This window comes from Pan troglodytes, chromosome 19, assembly GCF_028858775.2.
Source record: "Pan troglodytes isolate AG18354 chromosome 19, NHGRI_mPanTro3-v2.0_pri, whole genome shotgun sequence".
NCBI classification, from domain to species: domain Eukaryota; kingdom Metazoa; phylum Chordata; class Mammalia; order Primates; family Hominidae; genus Pan; species Pan troglodytes.
In genome coordinates this window covers 15,882,577-15,903,950 of record NC_072417.2, presented here as the reverse complement: position 1 = coordinate 15,903,950, position 21,374 = coordinate 15,882,577, and the positions used below count along the sequence as shown (strand labels likewise).

General features: G+C 43.0%; 2 protein-coding genes across 9 annotated transcripts in view; one reads left to right on the top strand and one right to left on the bottom strand.

The window, feature by feature from the left end:
• Positions 1 to 2,148, top strand: part of NUP88 (nucleoporin 88) — a 32,714-nt gene extending 30,566 nt beyond the window's left edge. For all 3 annotated transcript variants that reach the window (XM_016930697.4, XM_009431645.5, NM_001280088.1), the window contains 6 exon segments: positions 339 to 464; positions 573 to 638; positions 779 to 859; positions 1,135 to 1,261; positions 1,419 to 1,537; positions 1,980 to 2,148. In XM_016930697.4, the coding sequence (XP_016786186.2) occupies positions 339 to 464; positions 573 to 638; positions 779 to 859; positions 1,135 to 1,261; positions 1,419 to 1,537; positions 1,980 to 2,043 (583 nt within the window). In that variant the 3' untranslated portion in view covers positions 2,044 to 2,148.
• Positions 2,149 to 2,434: 286 nt separating this feature from the next.
• Positions 2,435 to 21,374, bottom strand: part of RABEP1 (rabaptin, RAB GTPase binding effector protein 1) — a 103,457-nt gene continuing 84,517 nt past the window's right edge. For 3 of the 6 annotated variants that reach the window (XM_001165310.6, XM_001165137.5, XM_016931337.4), the window contains 7 exons: positions 19,816 to 19,914; positions 14,783 to 14,923; positions 10,949 to 11,138; positions 10,021 to 10,076; positions 7,788 to 7,886; positions 6,749 to 6,865; positions 2,435 to 5,133 (listed from right to left, as the gene is read on the bottom strand). In XM_001165310.6, coding sequence (XP_001165310.1) covers positions 5,032 to 5,133; positions 6,749 to 6,865; positions 7,788 to 7,886; positions 10,021 to 10,076; positions 10,949 to 11,138; positions 14,783 to 14,923; positions 19,816 to 19,914 — 804 coding nt within the window. In that variant the 3' untranslated portion in view covers positions 2,435 to 5,031. The remainder of the gene's footprint in view (positions 5,134 to 6,748; positions 6,866 to 7,787; positions 7,887 to 10,020; positions 10,077 to 10,948; positions 11,139 to 14,782; positions 14,924 to 19,815; positions 19,915 to 21,374) is intronic. The other 3 variants (XM_001165242.6, XM_063798253.1, XM_063798254.1) reach the window with 1 other exon arrangement.

The window sequence follows — 21,374 nt, the reverse complement described above, 5'->3', positions numbered from 1 at the left end:
GGCGGATCACCTGAGGTCAGGAGTTCAAAACCAGCCTGGCCAACATGGTGAAACCCTGTCTCTACTAAAAATGCAATAATTAGCCAAGCGTGGTGGTGGGCACCTGTAATCCCAGCTACTCGAGAGGCTGAGGCAGAAGAATTGCTCGAACCTGGGAGGTGGAGGTTGCAGTGAGCCGAGATAGCACCATTGCACTCCAGCCTGGGTGACAGAGCGAGACTGCATCTCAAATAAATAAATTAAAAATATAAAAAGTTTAAAAAGCACCTGTGACTTGAGTCTATTTTCAGTTGTTTTACTCAGCTAAGGAAAATAAAGGTAGAAACTTTGTTTTTAAGAGCTTCTGAAAAGGACATAGCCCCTCCTCCTGAAGAATGCCTTCAACTCCTCAGCAGAGCCACCCAGGTGTTCAGAGAGCAGTACATTCTCAAACAGGACTTGGCAAAGGAGGAGATTCAGCGGAGGTATGATGTCCTGTGTCCACAAACCATCGATCCCTGGCTGGTAGCTGATGCTGTATGGTAGCCTAGACCTGGCTTCTGAATAAACTCTATTTCTTTTTGTTTTTAAAGGGTCAAATTATTATGTGACCAAAAAAAGAAACAACTAGAAGATCTCAGTTATTGTCGAGAAGAGAGGTAAGTGTCAAAAATAAGAAGAATACAATAGGTCAGTAAGACTGGAACCATATTCTCACCCTAAGATGCTGAGCCACATTAGCTGGTTTCAGCATCAAGGTGTGGACCTCAAGAGTCTCTTGTGTCTCACACATCATTAGGAAAAGTCTGCGGGAAATGGCTGAGCGTTTAGCTGACAAATATGAGGAAGCTAAAGAAAAACAAGAGGATATCATGAACAGGTCAGTGGGCTGTATAACATTTAGTTACCTAGTCAGGTACTAACAACGATATTTAAGAAAATGGGCATTGGCAGGTGCTTACATACCTACGGAACTGAACTGATCCCCCTGCCTCTCCTCTGAAGTATATGTTGGGGAAAACATGAGGCTCTCCCCTAACCCTTCCTATGGGGCCTACTTCAGAAACACCAGATTCATGAATTATGAGCTTGTGATTATGTTTCTCCTAATTAGTAGAGACCTTAAATTGAGATGTTTGCTTGCCTTTTCTAAAGGATGAAAAAACTACTTCACAGTTTTCACTCTGAGCTCCCAGTTCTCTCTGATAGTGAGCGAGACATGAAGAAAGAATTACAGCTGATACCTGATCAACTTCGACATTTGGGCAATGCCATCAAACAGGTAGGAATAGATCCAAACTAGCTAAATTTGGTAATTTTTCTTAAAGCACTTATTCTACAGAAAATTTTACAAAAATGTAAAAAGAACAGATTCAAATAGATACTGTGAAAATGTGTGGCAAACCACTGCCAAAATATCTATTATTTTAATACTTAAGGTTACTATGAAAAAGGACTATCAACAGCAAAAGATGGAGAAGGTGTTGAGTCTTCAAAAACCCACCATTATTCTCAGTGCCTACCAGCGAAAGTGCATTCAGTCCATCCTGAAGGAGGAGTAAGTAAATATTTCCAATCAGCTATTATCGTGAGATAGTTTTTCCTTTACAGTATGCCAGAATCAACCTGTCTTACTTAATAGAAACCTGAATCTTGGTATTTGCATGTCAAGTAATTACTGGGATGAGAGCCACATGATACATAGGGACTTAAGAAATGACTATGGTGGGAGGATTGAAAGGGATGACCTTCTAGTAACATGATTTTGTTGTGTGGCCAAAGGTATTTTACAGTAATTATGTTCAAAAATATTTCCAGTACTTGCACCGTTTGCCACCTTAAATGAATAGTGAACACTATTGCTATCCACCTGAAACCTTCAGCTGTTAATTTTAGCAAAGCAGTTCTTAGATATTTCAACATTACCAGTTTAAATTCTTAAGAATCCATATAAATGGTTTATTATAATTCCAAAAGTGAGTGACTTTACAATTTTACAGGGGTGAACACATAAGGGAAATGGTGAAGCAAATCAATGATATCCGCAATCATGTAAACTTCTGACACCACCAGGAGCTGACTCACACCTGAACTGAACACCATTGAAGGCTTAAACCCATATTGTAAAACAGGTAGAATTATCTAATTTATAAAAAGGTGTTTTGATGACCTTTGGTGTGGTTCATCTTTTTAAATATGTTGTTTTATAATAATTGAGCAAATGCTTTTATTTAAAATTTGGAATGTGCTTTATAACTCAAGCCTACAGTTGTGTTCAGCAAGGACTCAGGATTATTTCACACTGCACACTGCCAGAACCTCCCTGAACCCTATTGAGTTTTCTCCATATTTGAGCAAGTTATTCTTGTGAGCTGTGTTTTAAAGTAGCAGCACCAGAAACATGACTCTGAAGAGGGATAGAACCCTAGGATTCAAAGGAGAAGACCACACAGTGTACTTGGCAGCAGCTTTTTTAATTTGAACACTTTCTTCTTGAGGACACACCTTCAGTACAGTTAACAAATGGTTACACCTGAAATCTGCTGAGAGCAGAGCTCAAGATCCACAATTGCAAAGGCCACTGCTGGCTCACTTCCTCACAGGCTGTATTACCTTTCAGAGCTGAGTGAGGCTGTGCTCTACGTCCCAATACTTGTTACTGAGTGGACATGAGGTGCAAGTTTAGCACCTTAAAGGGAGAAAAAAATAGGTTAGTATGCAGAATGTGATTTTGTCCTCACTTCACCTTAAGTCATCTTTTTACACTTGCCAATGTGAGTTCTGAAAGGTAGTACTATATCTGCTTAGAAATGGCTGAGTGACTGCCAATTAAAAGCCACATGATAAGGTAGGTTACAGGTAAGAGGTAAATCAGGTTAGACATGCATGAGAACATGTAGGCACAGACTGAATATAAGCACAGGAACACTTCGTGAAACCCAACTGAGCTTTTCTTTTGCCTAGAAGGGCTAAATCCTGCCTTCTACATCAGTTCCCATTTATGCTGAAAACCCAGTTGAAAGAATTGTTTCCTACCTGGACAGTGACACAGTAGTTTGTTTCATACCAGAAACACATTGCTAAACAAAACTTAAGAGTCTCAGTTTGGGTTTTTCTACAATAAAGTGAATTCCAACAGTTGGCATTTGCCACAGTAGAGACCACTAACCATTCCCTAATTGTGATGATTTTATTACCCAGCACCATCTTCTGGAGAAAAATATCTGTAAGGTGCTCAGTCTCAGCAGAACACTTCACTGCAAGCTCTAGTTCAGTCAGTTCAGAAAGGCTGTGAATTGCCCACCCTGATTTACAGCACTAATTTTAATAATCTCAAGACAAATTCGCTTGGGGCTTATCCAAGGGACTAGTCTTAAACCTACGTAATTTAAATTGATTGCATTTTATAATTAATAAAATCCCCTGTAACTCAATAGTTATATGTTTCCTTTATCTAAACCATGTAGCACTCTTTATAAAGGGACTTTAAACCAATTAAAATAATGTTTCATGCGCGGCAAGCCTTTAGTACTATTTCCATAATTGGTATTTATTTTTAAATTCATAATCATGAATGCAAGACTACAATAATAACCCAAGAGATGAGGTATGTAGTACTTATCATTTGTCCTATGGAAGACAGAAGTACAGAAGATCTTTAGGGTAAGTCCATAGTGACCTCATTTATAACAAAGACAATTCACTTTAAGTTGATGGTGGCGTTATGTGAACAAAACAATCTACCTAGTTCACTAACTCCCAGAAGGCTCTTTCAGGTACCCTGCTGTTATGCAACCAATCTCAAAAATGATTTGAAAACCATCTTACTTTTGAACCTCCTGGATGATGAATCCATCCACTGGATATTCCTGGGACAGTACTCTCAGCAGGTATTGATGAACATGAATCAATTCTTTGTGCTTTCTGTAGCACTTCATAAAGTTATGGCAAAGACCTGTTTCACTGAGGCTTTCTTCACACAGGAAAGGAATCTAATGCTTGTAAAATGACAAGACAGATTTCCAATTCTAACTAACTGGCTTTCCATAAGCATTGTCACTTACATTCCAGGTCTGAATTCAAAAGAAAAATACAAAGTATCTGTCAACCTAGTTACCATTTTTGTATTTGACACATTTGAAACAAGTAGTACGTAAGCCTAATGATCCAAGTTGAAAAATTAGCCGATTTAAAAACGTATACTAATGTTTTTCACTGATCCAATAACTAGACTAAAACACTTCAAAAGAGTAGATGGTACCAGTTCGGCTTTATCCTGGTACCTGTGGGCCCATGAAGATCATCTAAGTATGCAGAAAAAGTGCTTCCAAAGTTTCTTGTGCTTTTCCTTTAACCTTCAACTTCCAGTATATATAGCCCCAGCCAAGTTTTCAGATCCTCATCATTAATTCACTTCATGAATTGGTTTTGTTTGCCACAGTCCTATGGTTCTCAGGTAAGTTTCAGTAGCATTTAAGGTCCTCCAAAGCAAGATAAAATGGTAAAAGGAAAACAAAAATGTACTGAGCAAGGGAAATACAGTCAGTAGCCAACGGCCTGCTCTCAAACCTTCATATTTTAATATAAAATATTCATACAGCATACTACACTTCTGTCTGCTAACTGAATACTGTTACTGATGAGCTCTAGACAACAGATAAAGCAAATTCTCTCTTCCAATATCTATGAACAGAAAATTCCAAACACTACTGGGATGTCGCTTTAGGGTAGGGAAATGTGTTCCGAAAATCTATGTTGGAGAAAGCAGGCAAGGAAACAGCGCTTTTTCCATCACCAAATCTGATCCCACGCCTGTTGGAATCAAGCCTGGAGTTTATAGTGTTCGCATTTGAAGGTCTCTGGGCTGCAGATCACCCCGCTGTTTGCTGTTTCCTGTGCCACACAGTCTTCTCCCTCTAGAAGTAAGCATTTCTCCAGTCTTCCTTTTGTTGTGACTTCTCTTTCTTCAGTTAAGAGTTAAATAATAATTACTGTTGCTCTAAAGATGAGTTAAAAACCCAAAGTGCAGGCTAGAATCCTGCCATCAGGGTGTCATGTCTCAGGAAGCTGGTTAATGTCTGTCAGTTTAGTATCATTCAGAATTGCCCGGATTCTCTCCAAGGAGTCAGCTTGCCGGATCCGCTCTAACTGCACCTGGAGAAACAATGGTGAGATAACTACAGGTGGCTCCTGCCTAGATTTTCTGACTGGTTTAGCTGAGATGTAGCAGATTAACTCACCAGAGTAGTAGTCACTTCAAAGGGAGACAGCAAGAACAATTAAAAATTTTAAAAATAATTCCCCAAAGCTACCGTGTAACGGACTGGGATTTTTTTTTTTTTTTTTTTTCCGGAGAGTTTTGCTCATCACCCAGGCCAGCCCAGGCCAGAGTGCAATGGTGTGATCTCGGCTCACTGTAGTCTCCACCTCCCGGGTTCAAGTGATTCTCCTGTCTCAGCCTCCCGAGTAGCTGAGATTACAGGTGCCTGCCATCACACCTGGCTTGCTTGCTTTTTCTTTTCCTCCAGATGGAGTATTGCTCCGTCACCCAGGCTGGAGTGCAGTGGCACGATCTTGGCTCACTGCAACCTCCACTTCCCGGGTTCAAGCAATTCTCCTGTCTCAGCCTCCCAAGTAGCTGGGATTATAGGCACACGCCACCACGCCCGGCTAATTTTTGTATTTTAAGTAGAGACGGGGTTTCACCATATTGTTGGTCAATCTGGTCTCAAACTCCTGACCTCAGGTAATCCATCCATGTCAGCCTCCCGTACTGCTGGGATTATAGGCGTGAGCCACCATGCCTGGCGCAGACTAGGATTTTAAAGTGTAATGTGTTGGGATTATGGAGACAAATGAGACCTGACTCCCAATCCTGAAGAATCCACAGTTCCAGTCTGGGCATGGTGGCTCACGCCTATAATCCCAGCAATTTGGGAGGCTGAGGCAGGTGGATCACCTGAGGTCAGGAGTTTGAGACCAGCCTGACCAACATGGTGAAACCCTGTCTCTACTAAAAATACAAAAATTAGCTGGGCTTGGTGGTGTGTACTTGTAATCCCAGCTACCCAGGAGGATGAGGCAGGAGAATCGCTAGAATCCAGGAGGCACAGGCTGCAGTGAGCCGAGATCACACCACTGCACTCTAGCCTGGGCAACAGAGCATGACTCCGTCTCCAAAAAAAAAAAAAAATCCGAAGTTCCACTGGGAAAAAAACTTAGTTTTAGCACAATATTCTAAATGTCATTGTGTCATTACAGGCATTCATAGAGTGCCCGAGGGAGCATGGCAGAGGGAGGGGCACTTTAGCCCAGCTCAGGAACCTAGAAGAGCTCCACAGAGGGGACAAACCTACGCTGAGCCTTGAAAGAAAGGAGTCAGGAGGGGATGAGATGAGGGTGCTCACCAGACAGAACACCACGTTGTGGGCGAGGAACCACAAGCAGTTAAACGTAAAACAAGGCAGAGAGATGAGCAAAATACAGGGGTGGGCCTGGTTGGGAAGAGTCTTACATGGTATGCTAAGGAGTCAGTACTTTACTCATAAGGAGGCAAAATTGGCAAGGCATACAGAAAAAGAAAAATGGGCCAAGTGTGAAGAACACACCAGGTTTTTGGCTTGAATGATGAGTCAGACATTTGGGGTGGAGGTAGGAGCAGCCAGTCTCTAAACCTCTAGCTACTGCCATTGGTCAAGTCAGGGATCGGCAAGGTTCTGTCCCCCAAAACTGCCTTCGTGCTCTGTATGTGGTTCCCCAAATGCCTCACCTGAAGGGTCTGTGAAAGCTTTACAAAATCTCTCTGGACTTGCTCACTGACATCTAATTCTGTCTGCAATCTCTGAGCTTTGTTCTTCTCTTCAAACATTAGTTGTTCAACGGTAGCCTAAAAAATACAAGTTTTGAATGAAGATTAATGCCAAAGGGCCGAATTAGGAAATCCAGTAACTTGTAGTTACCTACTACTAGGGCAGAAAGGTGGGTGGATATCCGTCACACTCCTATACACGACCAATCTCTTTATCTATAGGGCAAGCGTGCAGGCCATCTAGACTACTTGCTCTAAGTCCTGAGATGAACTGGGTATGAAAAGCCAAAGGAAGAAATGGATTAAAGTGCTGCCCTCCCCCACCCCCAGCAGCTGGTGACAGTGACGATAATCACCAAAACAGCTGCTAAGATCGGTGTCTGTCACACCAACAGGGATACATACAGGACTTCCTCTGACAACCTCCACAGTCAAGCATCCACCAGGAAACTTAGTGAATACGCCCCAGCTATCCCCAGTCTCTCTTACAGAAAACCAGCAGGATGTGTGGGAGCCTTTCCAAAAACAAGCAGTTCAGCAACACTGTCTGCACTTTCAGGTCTGACCACTCAGCTCACTAAGACCATTTCTAGGAAACTACCCCCACAACATGCACGTTTATTCTAACGGAACTCATCAAAATTTAGGCAGCAAACCTGGTTTGATGCAATCTCTCTTAGGATTTGATACATCAGTCAAATGGAATGACATTTTCAAAGCACTGCTTCTAACTGGGCAATGCCCAGGCTTGGTCAATGGCCCTGACTGCCTACTATCTGAAGCTAGCCTATGACACAGGCCTCCAGACCTGGCAGAAAAGATTTAACCCAGCTGGAATAGATCAATTCGTTTTAAGTTTTTTCTTTTCACAAGCTGTCAGTTTTGCCAACTTTTTAAAAGGTGACACTTCAAAGCACCAATATTTTTTTTCAACAAGCAAGATGTGATCCTACATTCTTAGCCCTGCTTTTTAAAATTAAATGACTAATGAAAACACTACCTTAGCAGCAGTCTCTTTCTTTAACTGCTCTTCCAAACTGATCTTTATTTCCTGAAGACTCTCAAGCTGTTGAGACTTCTCTCTTAATGTGGACTCCAACTGTGAAAAAGGAAAAAGCTGAAACTCACAGAAACTCCCTCGGCCCCAGTGCACTACCTATAAGAGCCTAGAGCCTGGAGAATTACACCAAGACACTTGGGCTACACTGGGAATACTCCTCTCACCCTTTCAGCTCTGTGGATCCCCTCTGTATTCTTCCTGAACTATTCTTTCATTAACCATTATTAGGTGCCCACTATATTCTAAGGCCTCAAAATGGAGAAATCAGGGTAAACAGACATGTAAAGGATGAAGAAAGAAGCATTTAATTCTGCCAGAAAAGTTACAAAGGACTTCCTAGAGGAGATGACATTTGACTCCTACATTTTTACAGGGCAAAGACAAGGGTGACAAAGGGAGAAGATGGAGAGATACTCCAATAAGAGGGAATGGATGGCACACATTAAAAACACATGCAGCAACAGTGGCATGTTCGGCTGGCCTACAGCACAGCACGTTGGGAGCCACAGGCACTGAGGCAGAGAGGTGGTGTGAGGCAGGAGAGCTCTGGCTGGGCTAAGGATATGGACTTGATCCTGTAAAATAAAGGGAACTACGGGAGGGCTTTCCACTAGACTGGGACGCGAACAAGTTTCTAATGTTTAAATATCACCTTGATTTCAATATGGAGATGATTTAGGGACAAATTTTGGAGGCAGGGAAAGTTAGGCTGTGACAATAAGCCAGGTGAGAGTGAAGTCTGAACTCAAAGAGTGGCAGCTAGAATGGAAAGGATGAGATGTTATTTCGAGCGCTGGTAATTTCTGCTGGCGCAATCTCAGTAGCAAAGTGGAGGCAGGAGGCAGACTGCAGCAGGTGGAGGGATGCCTGGGAAGTCAGGCAGTGGAGATGATCAAGACTGTGGCAACAGAGGGAGGAAGAAAGAGTGGTAGCTCGGGAGAGGAGTGCAATCCAAAGACAGACTTTTTCCTTCTGAATATGAGACACCTGAGCCTGTTCATGCATAATGGAAAAGATCAGTCAAGAGGCAGAAGTTCAAGGCCCGGCACTGCGCGGGGACATCTGGAAAAGTCGGAGATACTCAGTCAAAGCACCTAGGCAATGACACTGTGGTCAGAAGCAGGTCATGATATTCTCTGAAGAAAAAGAGAAGACTGGGAATAAAAGGAAAACCTGTAATTGAGGAGCCCAGTAGCTGAAGGTGGCCCTGCCTGATGCCTGAGGAGTGAGGCCAGCATCTGCTGAGAGTGAGGGGGCTGAGGTGAGGTGACTCTGAAACTGCCACTGAGGAATGGAAGAGACGCAACTTAGGACACATGAAAGGCTGCATGAGGAACACTGGAGGCCCATCTGGCAGCTTGAGCATGCAGTGTCACCAAGTCTCGTGGCATCAGCAGCTGGGGACAGCAAGACTAGTCCAAGGTTGGGCAGTGGTCAGGTGAGGGCAGCAGCGGGACAAGGAGTCAAAGACCATAGGGACAGGTGTGGTGGGAGATGAAGGGAAGAGGCAGGCCAGTAAGATGCAACCTAGGGGAAAGAAAGCAAGCCTTTGAAGCTGCTGAAACCAGGATGAAAGGGGAAGTTCAGAGAACTGGAGGTCTGAATGAGGTACTCCGATGGAAGAGCTGGAAGGATGGCAGATTGTGGTCAAGGAACTTAAGGCTGCAGTGAGATGTCACAGTTGGGCAAAATGCAGCCCAGTGTGTGGGAAGGGAGAGCAGGGTGGAGGTGAAAATCTCTAAATCAAGGAACAGTGAGGTCAGGAAGTTGAATGGGGTTACTATGAAAGGAACTCATGATGTCTAAGAGGACTAAGCCAGCTAGAAAATGTCATCTCTTGTTTGTAATGTTTTTTATTATACATATTTCTACTGTACCTCTAAGCATATAACATGTTATGACCATGCCTTGCCTATCTTCTCACTACACTGGAAACTCCAGGCCACAGTCACATCTTAGCCTTACCTCCTCCAGTTTAACCTAGCCTGACACACAGGGCACTGTCAATAAATCACCAGCACACCCTTACCCCGTGGTTTTCTTCCCACAAGACAAAAGTTCCTTAAGGCAGGGCCCATGCCTTAACTATTTTTTATTCGTTGGGTGCAGCATAGTAGGAGTCAATAAATAACCACTGGTTGCTGATAGAATTAATTTGAAACTCACGACTTACCTGTCCTTTTTCCACTTTGATTCTTTCTAATTCAGCTTTTAGGCTAGAAATAGAAGCTAGAAGGAAAAAAATGAGATGTATTAGCATTCATCTATTATTGTGCATGAAAATTTTTTTCTTTAAAATTTTAGAGCACCCCCCAAAGGATTCAAATGTATGCTGAACATGGGTTCCGGGGGGCTGTCTCAAAATTACCACCAAGCAATCAGCATATTTAAGCTCAGGGAAAAGCAGGATCTATGCAAATGGACACTGTGTCATAAACTACCTCTAGATCATGTATCACATCTCTGCAGGGAAATGCCACCCATTGAATCACGTTCCCCTGGTTCTGGGTTCAAGTACTGAGAATCCTAGCTATGAATAATTGCCAAAGAGGCCACAGAACTCCTAAAAAGACGAGTTTTCGGCCAGGCGCGTTGGCTTACAACTGTAATCCCAGCATTTGCAAGGCCGAGGCAGGCGGATCACCTGAGGTCAGGAGTTCGAGACCAGCTTGACCAACATGGAGAAACCCGTCTCTACTAAAAATACAAAATTAGCTGGGTATGCTGGCACACATGCCTGTAATCCCAGCTACTCGGGAGGCTGAGGCAGCAGAATTGCTTGAACCTGGGAGACAGAGGTTGTGGTGAGCCAAGATCGCGCCATTGCACTCCAGCCTGGGCAACAAGAATGAAACTCCGTCTCAAAAAAAAAAAAAAAAAAAAAAAAATTTTAAATAACCAGAATTTCTGATTATTTGACTATATCAGAATATATATTCAGAATCTGAATATATCAGAATATCTACAAAAAATGGACTGAGTCCTTACTAAATTCTTTCCTAAGCTTTTCTGTGTTCCAGACTCCATGGCCATGTATTGCTTCTTTTACTAAAGTTTTATTTAGTGACTCTAATTCTAAACTACATCACTTTTATCTTCACCTATTTCCTCCTTGCAGTTTTCTATTTCTAGTTGCAGAGTTTCTTCAAGATTTTCTTTTAAACACTGTTCTGCTTGGATCTGCTCTTTTAGGAAAAGTATCTCAGCCTTCAGCTTTTCTTCTACGTGGTCTGCTGCTGTCCGCACATTAATGATGTCCTCACGGTATTTTAATACCAACTCCCGCAGTGCCTGGATTCAAGAAACAAATGATTATTGGGTTTGTGAGAGTGAAAGGAAATAAAGAAGCTAAAGATTTTCTGTAACCAGAATCTCAGATGTTGTTTTAATGGTTCAAAAATTAAGACTTTGACCATTAAGCCACTTAGAGCTTCAGGGCAGGTGCCATGTCAGGTTAACATTCAGTATGTTATAGAAAAGACATTTCTGGCCAAGTCGTATCTTGTAAGCCACATACTCTTCCCTCAAAACTGTTTCATAAGCAGAAAAATAAAAAGATTAAGTGACTTACAATATGCCATTCAATAGAAATAATACCTTAGAATCCTCTACTATTACTTGCAGAAATTTGGGAGGAGTTAGGAAATGAAGACAAAACTGAGTAGCAAGTTCACACTCAGTAGCAAGTGTGAACTAAGAGGATAACATTTATTTACTTACTCACTTATTCATTCATTCAAACATTTACTAAACATCTACCAGAGGCAAAGTACTACCTTAGGCCAGAGGTAAATAATGGCAAAGGTGGCTTTCTAAGGTGGTAAGCTGTTTTTCTGTAATAAATTCAGTATAGAATTTATTTTTCTTCCTAACTTTTAGTTCTGTCTTCTTTTAGAAATCCTTCCAATTATATCCTAAAGCAACTCTAAAGTAAAAACGAGATTCTCAAATAACAATATATATAAAACAACAGTTTTTAAAATTTCCTAAGATTTATTGCTGAAGCAGGTCCAAGAATCAAGGATTACACACTGACTACATTCTTCAAGGATTCTTGGAACTTTTTTTTCTTTTTCTTGAGACAGGATCTTCCTCTGTCACCCAGACTGGAGTATGGAGTGCAATGGCATAATCATATCTCACCACAGACTCAAACTCCTGGGCTCAAGCAAAACTCCCACTTCAACCTCCCAATGTGCTGGGATTACAGGCAAGTGCCACTGTGCCCGGCCTGGATTCTTGGAACATTTTAAGATCTAGGACTAGGCAGGCACGGTGGCTAAAGCCTGTAATCCCAGCACTTTTGGGAAGCCGAGGAAGGCGGGTTCCTTGAGGTCGAGAATTCGAGACCAGCCTGGCCAACATGGTAGCCAGACATGGTGGCACACACCTGTAGTCCCAGCTACTCAGGAGGCAGAGGCAGTAGAATCGCTTGAACCCAGCAGGCGGAGGTTGCAATAAGCTGAGGTTACACCACTGCACTCCAGCCTGGGTGACAGAGCAAGACTCTGTCTCAAAATAAATAAATAAAATGAAATAAAATCTAGGAATAAAGTCTCTAAAGAACATGGAAGACAGGATTCTTTCCTGACAAAAGAGAAAAATCTAACAGGTGGAAGGTGGTAGAACGGTGATTTTAAGCTGATAGCAAAAGTAGACAGGTTCCCAAAACCTTTTTTTTTTTTAATTGAGACAGGGTCCTCACTCTGTCTCCCAGGCTGGAGGGCAGTGGCGCGATCTCAGCTCACTGCAGCTTTGACCTCCCGGGCTCAAGCAACCCCTCCCACCTCAGCCTCCCAAGTAGTTGCAGCTGGGACTACTACAAGTGTGTGCCACCATCCTTGGCTAATTTTTTTTGTTTGTTTCAGTAGCGTCGGGGTTTTGCCATGTTGTCCAGGCTGGTGTTGAACTCCTGACCTCAAGCAATCTGCCTGCCTTGGCCTCCCAAAGTGCTAGGATTGCAGGCCTGAGCCACCATACCCTGCCCCCGATACCTTCTTTTGATGACAGCAGTCACCAATTCAGAAAGGAAAGAAGGCTCTGCCAAGAGTGCCTGTAACATGAGCTGAGACGATAAGAAGTTGGGGAAAGGTGGGAGACAGCAAAGAGCTAATGGCAAGATAGGCAACTGGTTTTTTGTAAATGATGAAATAAACATAAAAAATAACAGTCATGTTAATACATATATAGGAAAAAAGAATGAGGTCCAAATTGTAGAGATTGAATCTGTAGGGTATAATTAGGGGAAACTTCTACTTACTAAGATTTCCTTAAAAAGGAAAAAAAAAAGAAAAGAAACAGGTATAAAGATTGGATAGGACAGGCACGGTGTCTCATGCCTGCAATCCCAGCACTTTGGGAGGCCGAAGCAGGCTAATCACTTGAGATCAGGAGTTCAAGACCAGCCTGGCCAACATGGCGAAACTGCATCTCTACTAAAAATACAAAAAAAGGCCAGGTGCAGTGGCTCATGCCTGTAATCCCCGCACTTTGGGAGGCCAAGGCGGGCGGATCACGAGGTCAGGAGTTGGAGACCAGCCTAGCCAATGTGGTGAAACCCCATCTCTACTAAAAAATATTTTAAAAAATTTGCCAGGCACAGTGGCACGTGCCTGTTGTCCCAGTACTCAGGAAGCTGAGGCAGGAGAATCACTTGAACCCGGGAGACAGAGGTTGCAGTAAGCCTAGGTTGCGCCACTGCACTCCAGCCTGGGTGACAGAGCAAGACTCCATCTCAAAAAATAAAAATAAAATAAAAAATAATTAAAAAAATAAAAATACAGAAACAAATTAGCCCAGCGTGCTGGCGCACGCCTGTAATCCCAGCTACTCGGGAGGCTGAGGCAGGAGAATCACTTGAACCCAGGAGGCGGAGGTTGCAGTGAGCCAAGATCACACCACTGCACTCCAGCCTAGGGGACAGAATGAAACTGTGTCTCAAAAAATAAAAATTAAAAATAAAGCTTGGATAAAGTTAAGGAGAGAATTATGAATGTCTCTGGGAAACCAGTTTTGTAGCCCAGGTTTACCCAACCACAGAAGAATGTAAGTGACCAAAAGTGCCATCTTTGGCTGGGCATGGTGGCTCACTTGAGGTCAGGAGCTCAAGACCAGCCTGGCAAACATGGTGAAACCCCATCTATACTATAAATGCAAAAAATTAGCTGGGCATGGTGGCAGGCACTTGTAATCCCAGCTACTGGGGAGGCTGAGGCAGGAGAATCGTTTAAACCCGTGAGGCGGAGGTTGCAGTGAGCAGAGATCATGCCATTGCACTCCAGCCTGGGTGACAGATACTTTCTGTCTCAAAAAGAAACAAAAGTGTCATCTTTATGGACAGCATGATGGTGAGTGTGTTATAACTTTTCAAGTACTAGATACAAAAACAAACGTCATAAGCAGCCAGCATGGTAACCCCTTCAAACTTTTAATTTCTGGCACACTGTCAATCTGGGCCGACAAAAATAACATAGATCTTGAAAACATTAAGGCTACGTGAAAGAAGATGGACACAAAAGACCACATATTGTATGATTCTATTCATAGGAAAGTCCAGAATAGGGAAATCTACAGAGGCAGAAAGGTTAGTAGTTGCTTAAGGCTAGGGGAGGAGGGGGAATAAGGATGGTAGCTAAAGGGTGAAGTGTTACTTCTTCTTTTGTGTGTGTGTGTGTGTGTGTGTGTGTGTGTGTGTGTGTTTAGCTGGTGTAGTCGGGTCACAAGGAGTTACTACTTGAGGTGATGAAAATGTTCTAAAATTGATTGTGATGATGGTTGCACACATCTGTGAGTACAGCAAAAACCACTGAATGGTACTTTAAATGGCTGAATTGGCACATGAATTATATCTGAATAAAACTGTTTACATAAAGAACATACGGCCATTTCAGAGAATGTACTTGTTGACATTTTTGATCATGTGGAAAGTAAGTTACCTCTGCAGTGTCTGGGAGGATGAAGTCTTCTGCTTGCTGTAATGACACATGCAGGCTGTGCTTTCCCTGGAGACTGTCATTATCTTTCTGTAACCTCACCAGCTCTTCTGAAACCTGTTCCCGTGACTGCATCAGCACCGCCTAAAACAGAAGTAGATACTAATCACAGCCAGAAAGGTAGATCCAGTCTGGTGATAGCTACACCAGAGAAAAACAAGACCAAACTAAAGGAGTGCTGAGGATGGACGGGGTATGGTGAAGTTCTGCTAGACTTAGAAAAAGCTGCGCAGAGATTTTCTGATTTACAGCATATATTCAACAAGGGACAGGCAATGAAGCAAGTATCTGAGGCTCATTCTCCACTGTTTCTACAAACCGCTTAAAAATTCTATCTTTTGGTTGGGTGTGGTGGCTCATGCCTGTAATCCCAACACTTTGGGAGGCTGAGGTGGGTGGATTGCCTGAGCTCAGGAGTTTGAGACCAGCCTGGGCAAAACAGTGAAACCCTGTCTCTACTAAAATGCAAAAAGTTAGCTGGGTACAGCGGGGTGCCTGTAATCCCAGCAACTAGGGAGGGAGGCTGAGGCCGGAGAATCGCTTGAACCCAGGAGGCGGAGGTCGCAGTGAGCCAAGATTGCACCATTGCGCTCCATCCTGGGCCACAGAGCAAGACTCCATCTCAAAAAAAAAAAAAATTAATAATATTTTCCCTCCATATCCCTGTACTACAGAAGGACCAGGATCTCTAGTTCAATGGAAGTGGCTGACACCATCAAGACCTATATCAGACAGAGCATGTACTCTAAGACAACTCCCATTTCCCCATGGCGTGCATTCGACAGAAAGGAGGGAGAAACAGAGTAGTGTCTTCATTTCCCATTATGTATACCTCTGTTCAGGCTCGGAATCACTGTGAATGGCCCAGCAGGCCCAGATACTGGAAGTCATCAAGAGGATCTAAGCTCAGGAATCACAGAGCACTTGAGAAGCTTATTCTTTTTTTTCTTTTGAGACAGTCTCGCTCTGTAGCCCAGGCTGGAATGCAGTGGTGTGATCTCGGCTCACTGCAACCTCCACCTCCCGAGTCCCGGTTCAAGTGATTCTCCTGCCTCAGCCTCCCAAGTAGCTGGGACTACAGGCACGCACCACCACGCCCAGCTCATTTTTTTGTATTTTTAGTAGAGACAGGGTTTCACTATGTTGGCCAGGCTGGTCTCAATCTCATGACCTCGTGATCCGCCCACCTCAGCCTCCCAAAGTGCTGGGATTACAGGCGTGAGCCACCGCACCCAGCCAGAGAAGCTTATTCTTAAAATGGGACACACTCCCACTTCTGCTTGTTGATGTGTAAAACAATTTTAGGTATTTCATATTATTTGTATCAATATAAAAGTTATCCACCGAATCCGAGTATCAGATAAAGCTCTACGAAAGCACGTGACTCCTGCTAATCTGTAGTACTAAAGTCACTTACCTTAAGGGCACACATACATGTAGATGGTGCTCTCATACGATGTTTATTGTGCAGCTACTACTCTATGCCACGTGTTTTGCTGCCCACAGGAAATACAGAGATAAAAGACGAAGACTTTGCCCTGGAGAAGCTCATGGTCCAATAGAGGAGAAAGACAAGTAAACCAAAAACTACTCTACAATACCATAAACTGCTATGACAGAGATTGGGTACTGCAGTGATAAAAGGACAAAGGGGTACCTAATTTGGGGCAGGAAATTGGGAAGAGGGTTAAAGAACACTTCCCAGAGGAGGCGATGACTGAGCTGCATTCTGAAGGGACAAACAGGCCAGAGACAGGCAGTCACGGCCATGCATATGCTCTGGCTAAAGCCCACTGGCTCTTATTGTCTTCAGACTAGAATCCGCTGTGCTTTATGATCACTGTCACCCATTTACAACAAAATCTTAGTATCCCACCACCTTCTGGATATGAAAGAAGGGAAACAAGAATATGTATATATTTGCTTGTTTTTGTAAAGAGAAAAACAGAAGGATAAGCCAAAAATAAATTAAAATAATTACGTATAAGAGTGAGTGGAAATGGGGTGAAAAGGACAGGGAATGGAAATGGAGCTGAGTATTTATTTTTATACTTTTGATTATGAACCATGTTACATATTCAAAATATAAATCAAGAAAGAAAAATCAAATCTGAAAATGTAATATAAAGAGAAACAGCCCAGGCGCAGTGGCTCACGCCTGTAACCCCAGCACTTTGGGAGGCCGAGGCGGGTGGATCACGAGGTCAGGAGATCGAGACCATCCTGGCTAACACGGTGAAACCCCGTCTCCACTGAAAAAACAAAAAATTTTCCGGGCGTGGTGGTGGTCGCCTGTAGTCCCAGCTACTCCAGAGGCTGAGGCAGGAGAATGGCGTGAGCCCGGGAGGCGGAGCTTGCAGTGAGCCGAGATCGCACCGCTGCACTCCAGCCTGGGCGACAGAGCAAGACTCCGTCTCAAAAACAAAAAAAAAAAAAAGAGAGAGAAACAAATGGAGCTAACTATATATCAAATTCCTAATACAACCACAGAGAGAAAAACTAACATTTGAACACAGTACTTAAACTGTAAACCCTTATCTGAGATAGTCTAAGGGCAGAACTACAAAGAAATGTTGGCCTTTACTTAGTAGGTTTGCTGTTGGTAGTAATATTGATATAGTCATTCTGAAACTATTTTGTCCCCACCTTAACCAAGTGATCAAATTTAACATCCCCAGTAATGGAAGCACCCATCATTAACGTGCCTCATTATGTTATGAACCTCCCATTGAACCATTTCATCTGTGCAGTATTCTTGCCAAGATGTCTAACCTGAATCAAATCACAAGGAGATAATCAGACAAATGAATTCTACAAGACAGATGGCCTGAAACAAAGCAATTGGCCGGATTCTTAAAAATAAAAAGAGAGTGGGAGACTGTTGTAGATGAAAAGTGACTAAAGCGACATGGCAACAAGATGAAATATGTGATCACTGATTGGTTCCTGGATCAAAATATAGAAAATATAAAAAGGAAAACCACCACTAAAAAGTAATCAAGGACTTACTGGGACAACTGGTTAAATTTTAAGGATGTAATAACAGTACTGTAGTGATGCAGAACAACTCTTTGTTTTAGGAAATACATACTAAAATACTTACGACTGTCATGTCTACAATAACTCCAAACAGTCCAGCAAAAAACACAAACCAAGACATACATACACACACGCATCATATACCTACAAACATACACAGGAAGACTAAGAACAAGGGCAAGCATGCACTAACGTGGTGAGTTTCTCTTCTTTATGGTAATTTCAACAAAATGGTCATGTACTGGAGTTCATAGGACCTCAACCTTAATTTCAACAGTTCTCCAGTGTCACTGACACACATTCATTTTAAGTGAAACCAGCCTGAAAAGTGTCTGCAAGGGCTGATGGTTTTAAGAGACAAGAAGGAGGCTGGGCACGGTGGCTCATGCCTGTAATCCCAGCACTTTGGGAGGCCAAAGTGGGTGGATCACCTGAGGTAGGAGTTCGAGACCAGCCCGACCAACATGGAGAAACCCCGTCTCTACTAAAAATACAAAATTAGCCGGGTGTGGTGGTGCATGCCTGTAATCTCAGCTACTCAGGAGGCTGAGGCAGGAGAATCACTTGAACCCAGGAGGAGGAGGTTGCAGTGAGCCGAGATTGCGCCATTACACTCCAGCCTAGGCAACAAAAGCAGAACTCTGTCTCAAAAAAGAAAAAAAAAAAAGGACAAGAAGGAAAAAGATGCAAGGGGTCGAAGGAGTGTAGGAGGCTCACCGCTATGAAACTGTCAGTATTGAGCAGTGATTTTTACGCCAGTGTTGTTATATTGTATTTTCTAATTAGAGAAAACACATGAAACTATGGGTCAATGATTAGGATGAGATGCTTCCCTACAGACCAGGTTTAAGATTTAGGGATCAGCTCATAGGCCATTCAGATACTGACCTAATAATGCCAATTAAAAACATTCAATGACCATTCCACCCAAGGCTTTTATTTTTAAACTGTCATCCCCGGGTAAGCATCAGCCTTGTAGAATCACCCCAGCAGAGCCACCTCTACTTTAATTTAGTTGGAGGCATCAGATGTAGGCTCCAACTTTGAGAAAGGAAAAACAAAGCAAATGCAGCCAGACTAGTGAGGAGGGAGCCCAAGCCTGGGGACTATCTGCAAAGGCTCTAGCTGGCACTTGCTCATAACACTCTGCCCCCATCCCTCTCAGCATAGATGGCCTTCTGGAAGGTCCCCAGCACCACAACAGTTACATGTTTTTTTTCATAACCCCTGTGAAACTAATAAGGTTATTTTTTTTTTCTTTTGAGAGAGAGTCTTGCTGTGTCACCCAGGCTGGAGTGCAGTGGCGCGATCTCGGCTCACTGCAACTTCAGCCTCCCAGGTTCAAGCGCTTCTCCTGCCTCAGCCTCCCGAGTAGCTGGGATTTGCAGGTGCCCACCACCACGCCGAGCTGATTTTTTGTATTTTTAGTACAGATGGGGTTTCACCATGTTAGACAGGATGGTCTCAATCTCCTGACCTCGTGATCCACCCGCCTCAGCCTCCCAAAGTGCTGGGATTACTGGCATAAGCCACTGCGCCCAGCCCTAATAAGGTTATTCTAAATAAATTAGCCATCCAGGAAAATCACAAAATGGTCAAAAGCTGTACCAGCTAGGGCTCTCAGACATTCAATTTTTTAGCTTTTATTTGGAATTAAAAATTAAATTAGGTCCATAGTTTATTCTGTTTAGGTTTCCCAAATCAGAAAAATAAGTTAAACGATGAGAAAAAATTTTTGTTTGGCCAGAAAGTAGGTTTAAAAAAGGAATAATGTCTTTACAATATTTTGTCCATTATTAATGTTCTACAGTCCCGGGAGAAGACAACAGTAACTACTTTGGACAGGATGATAAATTCCTATCAAAGATGATGTCAAGATAGAACAAAAAAGGAATATATAGTAACATAGTTGTCATTTACTTAAAATGTAAACTTACCATCTGTTCCTGAACATCCCTCTTTGCCTGGGAAAGCCCCTGCTGTAACTCTTCAAGTAAGATCTCGGAGGCCTGGGCTCTTAGGACGAGTGCAGAGATCTTTAAAAAAACACATGTATAGAAACATAGTTAGGAAATCGGTTATTCTGAAACTAACTCTTCCATCTTCTAACTATTTAGTGTCTGGAATTGACATTTTATTTGTTCATGGGAACCACTGACCATCATCCAACAGCTGCATGCACATCTGCTATGTGCAAAAGCCTTGGCCTTTCGGATAACACAAGGCAGTGCCAAAACCCGAGTCACATGCAGCCATACATTAACAAAGAGCATTCTATGGGTTTCTAGGCAGACAGTAACTCACGTGACCTAGTTGTAGCTATGTTTAAAGATGTTTAAAAAAAAAATCAGGCTGGGTGCAGTGGCTTATGCCTGTAATCCCAGCACTTTGGGAGGCTGAGGCGGGCAGATCACCTGAGGTCAGGAGTTCGAGACCAGCCTGGCCTGCATGGTAAAACCCCATCTCTACTAAAAGTAAAAAAAAATTAGCTGGGTGTGGTGGCGGGCACCTGTATTCCAGCTACTCGGGAGGCTGAAGCAGGAGAATTGCTTGAAAACCGGGAGGCAGAGGTTGCAGTGAGCCCAGAACGCACCCTGCACTCTAGCCTGGGCAACAAGAGCAAAACTCCATCTCGGGTTTTAAAAAAAAAGAGATAAAATTTTATTTCACATAAATCACAGTGCAGAATTTAGCACAAAAAAAAGGCAAACAGACCAACTGAACAGAAGATAGTTCTGAAACTAATCTACACAGAGCAATGGGGAAAGGTGGATCTTTTCACCAAGTCATACAGAAATTGGCTATCCATACTTTTTTTAAAAAAAAGTTTTACCCTTGGCTGGGCACGGTGACTCACGTCTGTAATCCTAGCACTTTGGGAGGCCGAGGCGGATGGATCACAAGGTCAGGAGTTCGAGACCAGCCTGGCCAAGATGGTGAAACCCCGTCTCTACTAAAAATAAAAAATTAGCCGGGCGTGGTGGCAGGTGCCTGAGTAGTCCCAGCTACTCAGGAGGCTGAGGCAGGAGAATCGCTTGAACCTGGGAGGCAGACGTTGCAGTGAGCCGAGATCGTGCCACTGCACTCTAGCCTGGGCGACACAGCGAGACAAAAAAGTTTTACCCTTATCTACACTGTGTGTGTGTGTGTGTGTGTGTGTGTGTATCTAAGTCACTTCTAAATTTTAGATATAAATGTGAATAAAACCTCTATAATATAGGGTATCTTCATAACTCCATAGGAAAAGATTCCTTTTTAAAAAGGAGGAAAATCACAAACCATAAAGAAATGATTAATAAATTTGATTTTTTTTTTTCTTTCAGACGGAGTTTCACTCTTGTTGCCCAGGCGGGAGTGCAATGGCATGATCTTGGCTCACTGCAACCTCCGCCTCCCGGGTTCAAGCGATTCTCCTGCCTCAGCCTCCCAAGTGGCTGGGATTACAGGAATGCGCCGAAACACTCGGCTAATTTTGTATTTTTAGTAGAGACAGGGT